This window comes from Neoarius graeffei, chromosome 9 (assembly GCF_027579695.1).
Source record: "Neoarius graeffei isolate fNeoGra1 chromosome 9, fNeoGra1.pri, whole genome shotgun sequence".
Lineage (NCBI taxonomy): Eukaryota > Metazoa > Chordata > Actinopteri > Siluriformes > Ariidae > Neoarius > Neoarius graeffei.
In genome coordinates, this window is record NC_083577.1 from 38,079,129 (window position 1) to 38,087,697 (window position 8,569).

General features: G+C 39.2%; 1 protein-coding gene across 1 annotated transcript in view; it reads left to right on the forward strand.

The window, feature by feature from the left end:
- acp6 (acid phosphatase 6, lysophosphatidic) overlaps positions 1-8,569 on the forward strand; it is a 53,281-nt gene extending 44,712 nt beyond the window's left edge. Inside the window, exons 9-11 of the mRNA XM_060929436.1 lie at positions 1,585-1,677; positions 2,268-2,433; positions 2,523-8,569. Coding sequence (XP_060785419.1) covers positions 1,585-1,677; positions 2,268-2,433; positions 2,523-2,657 — 394 coding nt within the window. The 3' untranslated portion in view covers positions 2,658-8,569. The remainder of the gene's footprint in view (positions 1-1,584; positions 1,678-2,267; positions 2,434-2,522) is intronic.

Genomic DNA, 8,569 nt, shown 5'->3' on the forward strand with positions numbered 1-8,569 from the left:
TATTAAGTAAAAAAATAAAGTGCACACAGTCCTTCACTGTAAACATAACCCACTTTCAGTAACAGAATTTAAGCCTATATAAACATTGTCTTGCACATGCAGTGCAGATACTGCTGACATTTTCCAGTCCAAAATATGTTCAAAACCCGCCAAAATGCACTTAAAACCGCCCAATCTGGCAACACTGCGCGCATGCTGCTTCTCTTGAACGTATACACGGAAGTAAGGTGGAAGGTAGTTTGTCGACGTCACCTCAAGACGACGCCAACGATTGGTCAACTTTGCGGGAAGGTCGCAGTGATTGGATATAATTGCAACACCGCCCTGAATTAGCGGGGATTGGTTGAATTTGCAAATCGCAACATCGCAAAATCCTGGAGGGTCTGTTTTTTGCTTGGCCCAGACTCTCTCTCCTCACTCACTGTAGCTTTAGGTACTAAAAATTGATCCATTTTGTCTCTGGCAAAGGCTAGCTGAAGTTCGCTAAATGTCCGCAATAGTAACTTATTCTGGTTTATGTTTCCTCACGTTGCGTCCCCCCTGAAGAACTCTGGCGCCCCCCAGGGGAGGCGCGCCCCACACTTTGAAAAGCCCTGCTTTATAGGAAAATGTACCAGAATGATATTGGTTATGTTTTATAAAGTACCAGTGAAGCATTTGACACACCTACTCATTGATCGTTTTTTCTGTATTTTGTCTATATTCATTGTAGAACAATACCGAAGACATCACAACTATGAAACAATTCCATACATTTTCCATACGTCATAAACAAGTGTTTAAAAATAGGTTTCATATTTTAGATTCTTCAAAGTAGCCAGCGCTTACCTTGATTTTATCTCTGTGATAAGTAAATAAAAAGTTAACTGAAAGCATACACTCTCTTATTTTAAAAGAAGTATACTAGAAGCACACTTTAAATTTTTTTTTTTTTTGGTAAGTGTAATTGTCAAGTACTTATTTCCCCCACTATATTAACATGTGGGACACGAACATCCAACATTGTTCTGAACTTGCTTTTATCAGTAAAACAGCCCTGTAATTTTTTATTTATCAATGATATCAACCTGAGAAACTACTATCATCCAGGTTGTCATGTGTCAAGCACATACAAAACCAGACACTGACGCTATAAACACAAATGGTAAAGTTGATGCCATTGGCACACTATTGGCATTATCTTAACCGGCTTCATGAGGTAGTCCCCTTGAATGCTTTTCAATTAACAGGTGCCTCGTCAAAAGTTAATTAGTGCAATTCCTTGCCTTCTTAATGTGTGAGATAAAAGAGTAAATGGTAAATAATAAATATACAGTAAATAGCCCTATTCTACAAGTGTAGTAATTCATATTATGTCAAGAACCAGTCAACCAAGTATAAAGAAACGACATCCATCGTTATTTTTATTTATTTATATATTTTTTTTTTTAAATAAAACCACTGAATTAGAAGATGTCGCCAAACTTTTAACTGGTACTGTATATACACTGTCATTGCTGATAAATAGCAGGAGTTACGGGGTAGTGACATGGTGAGGAAATGAAAGCATTGTGGACTATAATTGAGTGTTTTTATTGTACTCAGGGAGAATCTACAGCTGTGTGTGGGTCCTGTCCTTCACACTCTTCTTACGAACATGGAGACCAAAATCCAGGGTAAAGCCTCTGATTCAGACAGGTGAGTGTTTGGATGATCCTGAATGTTTGAAAACATACACATTTAAGGATTTATTTATATAGATGGATGGATGGTAGGTTGGATGGATGGATGGATGGATGGATGGATGGATGGATCCACACCAGCAATTATTTCTTAATAATCTGATACCAAATGACAGAGGGGCCCAGCTATTTGGACTTTTGAATCCTACTTATCTTTATTTGTATAGCAGAAGCACTTCACAGTACTTAATAAACCATACTCCATATGACTTACTAAAATATGATGCATAAAAAAATGTGTGCAAAATGGGTGCAGTTATCAAACACTAAAACTACTGCTAAGATGTATTAAAAGCAAGATCGTAAAAGTGAGTTTTAAGATGTTTCTTAAAAATGCTCACTGATAACCGAACGTCATAGTGGAGACTGTTCCAAAGTGGAGCAGCACTTAACAGCCCCTCCCCTGGGATAATGCTGATGGGCTGCAGTAAATCCCTACTGTTCTTTTTCTACATACCCATAAGCATCCTATGAGATACTTTTAGCCCCTTAATGTTTGAGACCTTAATTGTTTTTGAGAATGTGTATCTGTCTTTGTGATACAAGGAAACTGTTTCTGTACTCGGTGCATGACACGACGCTAATGCCGTGCTTGATGGCACTGGGTGTGTTTGATATGAGATGGCCTCCGTATGCAGCTGACATCACGCTTGAGCTGTACCAACACCAGCACAACAAGCAGCACTATGTCAAAATATCCTACATCGGTCAGGTAAGCACCGTGATGCATTTTGTAAGCCCTCAGTGATGTGATGTAATGCGTTGCTTATAATTGTAAATCTGTTGTTCTGTGCCTCGAAGGATCAGAAGATCCCTGGCTGTAGTGATGTCTACTGTCCTCTGAGAGAGTTTAAGCAGGCTCTCTCCGTGTACGCCCTGCCTGAGGAGAACTACAACGCCCTCTGCAACCGCATAACAGATATCCCCACACGCTGAGTTCATAATCCCTCATGCCTTTGAAAGCACACACGCGCGCACACACACACGCACACATGTCTGGTAAGACAGTTCTGTTCAGTTCAAGCTTGCACATATTGATATGAGAATTTTGTCTGCTGTTCATTAATTATTTTATATATTTTTTTTGTTTGTTTGCTTTAACAGTATCAGTAATAGATTTGCATTTTAATTTAGGATGGTCTTAGTCGTGGAGCTTAGCGTTTACACATTGTGTGGTCTACAACTAAAAATTACACCATGTACTGATTTTAAGTTATGTCTAAGTAAACTTGGTTTTATTTATATCAGTCACCATAACGCACACAATGCAAGATATTATACAAGCATATTAAAATCCAATTCAAAATGAGGCTGTATTAAAGAATGTTACCACAAGGCACTCATCACAAGACCAAAAGGGAAACGGCCCTGAAATGTGAACTTGTGTTATAATCAACAATTTGTTGCTCAGGGGCCACTTTTTGCATTTGTAGATGTATGATTTGTACGAGTATGTGCTTTGTCCCCCTTCTATGGGGTGTTTTACTGCACTGCTGGCATATCTGTGATGTGAAAGATGACCAAGGTTATCAGTTTTTGTGGATTTATTTCAACTTCACATGACAATGTGTTCTTTTAGTAAATATTAAGTGTATACAATCAGGATGTTAAGTCTTTTTAAATAAATAACTGAGTAGGCTTACATATGTTTACTCAAAGTAGACACAAAAAAGGACTTGGATCATGGCACTTCTTGAACATAACAGAACACACTCATCTCGTTATCTCTAGCCGCTTTATCCTGGTCTACAGGGTTGCAGGCAAGCTGGAGCCGATCCCAGCTGACTACGGGCGAAAGGCGGGGTACACCCTGGACAAGTCACCAGGTCATCACAGGGCTGACACATAGACACAGACAACCATTCACACTCACATTCACACCTACGGTCAATTTAGAGTCACCAGTTAACCTAACCTAACCTGCATGTCTTTGGACTGTGGGGGAAACCGGAGCACCCGGAGGAAACCCACGGGGAGAACATGCAAACTCTGCACAGAAAGGCCCTCGCCGGCCACGGGGCTCGAACCCAGACCTTCTTGCTGTGAGGCGACAGCGCTAACCACTACACCACCGAGAACACACTCAATTAAACTAAACTGTTCTTTTCAGATCTGTCACTTATCTCTCAGAGTCATGAGGGAGGCTGGAATCAATCCCAGCATATTTCGGGTACACACTGGGCAGGTCACCGATCAATCACAGAAACAATAAACCATTCACACTTACACCTACAGTATGGACAGTATAGGCCACACCAACTCAATTAGTTGGTTCTCGGAATCGCCGCTTGAAGAAAATGCAAAATGAAAAAAAAATAAAATCGAAATCAAACTCCCGCCAACAGAAAAGGTCACGTGACGTGAAGTCACATGACGTCGAAAACCAATCAAATCGCCCCTTTCACTTTCGATAAAGACTTGTGGAAGAAACATGCCTGTGGAGGGGAGTTCTGCAAAGCCTGTGTTTGTGATTGTTAGGATATTCAGCAAACAGAAGCGTAAAATCTTTGACAGGTGTGTTGAAATTCTGTTTACTGGTTTGCCTGTATTGTTTGGTCTATTTCCACCGCTAATTTTACCATCAGAGCATTTTTTTAATTTTATTTTTATTTCGCCTGCTTGCTTCATATTTTTCCTGAAAAAATCCGGGAACCAACTAATTAAATTGGTGTGGCCTTAGAGTAGCTAGTTGACCTAATCTTGGACATAACGTGTTTGGACTGTGAGAGGAAACTCGCACAAGAACATACAAACTCCCAGTTGCTCATGAGGTTCAAACTGGGAATCTTTTTGTTGTGAGGTAACAGTACTAACCACTGTGCTGCCTTAAAGAAACATTAAAATAGGAAAAGGAAAATGGTTGGAGGTGGGAGAAGAAAAGGCAATGTTTTTTGTTTTCCCCTCCATATCTAGTAGCCAGTTTCAGTGGGTCTGTGCCCTCTTTAGCCTCAGATTCCTGTTCTTAGCTGACAGAACTAGAATTTTATGTGGTCTTCAGCCCATCTGCCAAGCTTTGACATGCTGTGCATTCTGAGATGCTTTCCTGCTCATCACATTTGTAAAGAGTGCTGATTTGAGTTACTGTAGCCTTCCTGTAAGATCCAACTAAACAGGCCATTCTCTTCCAACATCTTACATCAACAAAGCATTTCCACCTGCAGAACTCAGCCTCGCTGGATGTTTAGGATGTTCTTGGGCTTTTTTCTCCCACACTATTCTGTGTAAACTCTGTTTAGGCTGTTGTGTGTGAAAATGACAGAGGATCAGCAGTTTCTAAAATGCTCAGATTCTCTGGTCTGTCACCAATAACCATGTCAAAGTCACTGAGCTCACATTTCTTCCTCATTCTGATGTTTGATATGAACATGAACTGAAGCTCTTGACCTGTATGTGAGTGATTCTACGCGTTGCACTGTTGCTACCTGATCAGCTGATTGGTTAATTGCACGAATGAGCAGGTATACAGGTATAGGGCCTAAATTTAGACGGTCCTAAATTATACTATGTGGATACCTAACCATCACAATCATATGTGCTTATTGAATATCCCATTCCAGAGCGTGTTCCCTTCAAAGGTGGGCAAAGTACCCAACTTCATTACTTAAGTCAAAGTACAGATCCCACTGATAAAATGTTACTCCGATACAAGTGAAAGTTGTACAATCAAATTTTTACTTAAGTTAAAGTACTAAAGGACTTGCTTTTAAAAATACTTAAGTATTAAAAGTACATTTTGTGTCAACGCATTGTTGTATTATTGCCACAATGCTTACAAAACCTAACGTCGTTATCAAAGACAGAAATGTGAATTCACAAAACGAACGCATGCTGTGCCATCATGGTGGTTTAACGTTAAGCTAGCTAGTCAGTGAAGCTCCACCTGACACACTAGCAAACTCTTTTCAAACTCAAAATCATATTAGGTAGCTAACGCTACTAGAAAAGAAAGATTCTGTTTATTTGGCAAGATTATGCTAAAACATATTTCTGAAAGGACTTCAGATAAGTTGATGTTATTCATGTTAGCATAACTCTGTTTTTACATTCTAACTAACAGTGTCCAAGTTAACTAGCTATGTGTTAACTTTAGCCATGGACAACTTGGTGGGCAAATCCATAGAAAGTCATTTGACTAACCAGACTGCACAGCTATTGTAACATTATCGCTAGCTCTAAAAGCACAGACAACTTTGTTGCAAGCTTTCTCTTGAAATAAAACGTTTACAGACCTCAATATGCTTCCGTAGGTTGGATGGCGAGTTTTTGTAGGCCATGGTGTGGTTTGTTTTCAGCAAACAAAGCAAATATTTAAAACAAAACAAATCTTCTTTCCTTTCAGAAAACTGAAACATGGGTTCTAGCTATAGCCATGAGTGTGCGTGCGTTCCCCAGAAGAACCGCCTCCTTCCATTCTGCCATCAACTGAGCGTGTTCAAATAACGCTGCTGAGAAATCACTGAACTTGATTTTATACAATCTATGGACGTGACGTGACCCTAGTGATTACTGATTGTTTTTTTCACAGTTGACATTGAGACAGCCGATCACGTTTTAGAAAAGAAAAGAAAAAAACCATCCACTTTCAAAGCTGTTTCATAATAACGAGTAATGAGGACCTTGATAGAAATGTAGTGGAGTGAAAAGTATGATATTTGCCTTTCAAATGTAGTGAAGTTAAAGTCATAAGTTAAAAAAAAAATGCTCAAGTAAAGTACAGATACTGAAAAAGTGTACTTAAGTGCAGTACTCAAGTAAATGTACTTTGTTACTGTCCACCTCTGGTTCCCTTAATGCTTTCGCTCCACTCTTCTTGGAAGGCTTTATGCTGTATTTTGGAATGTACCACGGTGCTTGAAAGTTTGTGAAATCACATTGATGAGATGCTGAAGAATGAATTAACATGATAAACATGCCATGCAGCATCCTCCAAGCAATAGGCTCCTATGTTAATTAACACGGCCTTTCTATGTCCAGCAAACTCCAGATCAGATCACCTGTAATAATGTGAAAACCAGTCCTAAAGTACACTTCTACCTTGAACCAGGTTTGTAGTACTCAAGTCCGACTCGTGCCCTAATTTTAAGGACTCATGACTCAACTTGGCCTTGAGCACTGATGACTCGGACTTGTGCATTAACTGCATTAGGACTCCTAAATTGGAGACGAGGACTCGGATGTTTTCTTTATTTTTTGTAACATGCCATAATAATTTGGCATAAGATATTTATATTTACATTTATTGTGTACTAATTTCATGCAAGAGCGTCACACCTGCATGCCTTGGCGTGTGCATCAGATAGACTCTCGGGTGCGCTCTGGACTCTCACCTGCACAGGATTAAGGCGCAATCAGCGCGCCTGTATAAAAACTGTGAAAATGCACTTACTTTGCAAAGTATTGAGTTGTGTTGCTGACACATTACCAAGCCTTATTTCCTTGTTTGGTTTCCTGATCCCTGATTTCCTGATTCTCGTCTTTGACTCTGCCGAGTCTGCAATAGCCTGTTTGTGCCTCGCTCGACCTGTTTCACTGTTTTACAATTTTGCCTGCTGGTCTGGATTGTTTACCTGTCTTCACTTGTATTAATGAACACACCTTCTGCACTTACATCCGTCTCCTAACCATCTCTGACAGAATACTTCGTGCTCCCTGACAGAGAGAAAGCACATTCACCTGTTCATACGTCATGTTCAGGAACAAACTAATGCAAAAACAGCCACCGTCAAATGGTGCGATTGGAGTCTTGGACTCAACACAAAAAATTTTTTAATGACTCGTACACTGGGGACTTAAGACTGGACTCAGACTCGAGATTTAGTGAGTCGACTACAATACTGCCTTGAACATGTTGCACTGAGTTAAATCATGCGCTTACTGCTCAATAATAGCCGTACAATGTAAACACAACAGAAGTGCTGCTGTCACCATTTCGACCGATTTGAGAAGTTGTATGGGAAGTGTCCTGTCTCCGAAAGTGTTCATATTCCTTCATTCTGCACTCTCTGTAAGGAAAGTGTTTGCATGTTTGATGTCACAATATGATGCTACAAAAGTTTTATCATGTCTATAAAGATAAAAGTTTTATCTTTATAGATTCTGCCTTCACAAGGTAGAAAAAATGTATAAAGTTCTACAAGAGTGATTGCTGTCCTCCTAAATTAGATATATTCACTACTTTCTCACAGGTTACAAATTTGCAAAACATTTCTTTTTCTTGGTTCCACCCTGATTCGATTACTCACGCTGGAAAATGTAGAAGGTCTGAGCAGAAATGTGCATTTAATAAATGTTTGTGCAGCTGTCAAAAGGATGACAACTGTAAATTGTGCCTCGCTTTTACTGACCCTGTGAATGAATTGTGATGCTTGTCACATGGTAAAAGATGAAGCAACAGGAATGAGTGTAGAAAACAGAATTTTTCCACAATATGCAAAACATTAAGTGCACATCATTAAAACTGTGTATATTTGAAACACATCCCAGATGTAGCTGGATTTTTTTTTCCTTTCAGCCCAAACAATAGGCAGTAGATTAAATAGCTGTACTGTAGTTGCCTAGGAACTTATATTTTATTGCTGAGGAATCAGTTGCTTCAGTTTTATTTGACTTCAGTTTTTAATATTTTTTAGTCATGGGAATTTTAACTTGGGTAGATTAGAAATACATCACAATAAAAAAAAGCATTGAAATGTTTTCAGATTGAGATTTAATTTAATCGCTTTTACACAAAGGCTGTAAGAAACATGTAATGGAAATGTGAATGCTTTTGTATGCTGTGTGCTTTGATGGACAATGTATAGCATATGATTCATGTGATGTGCACTCAGAAAATAAAGTGCATTATTGTA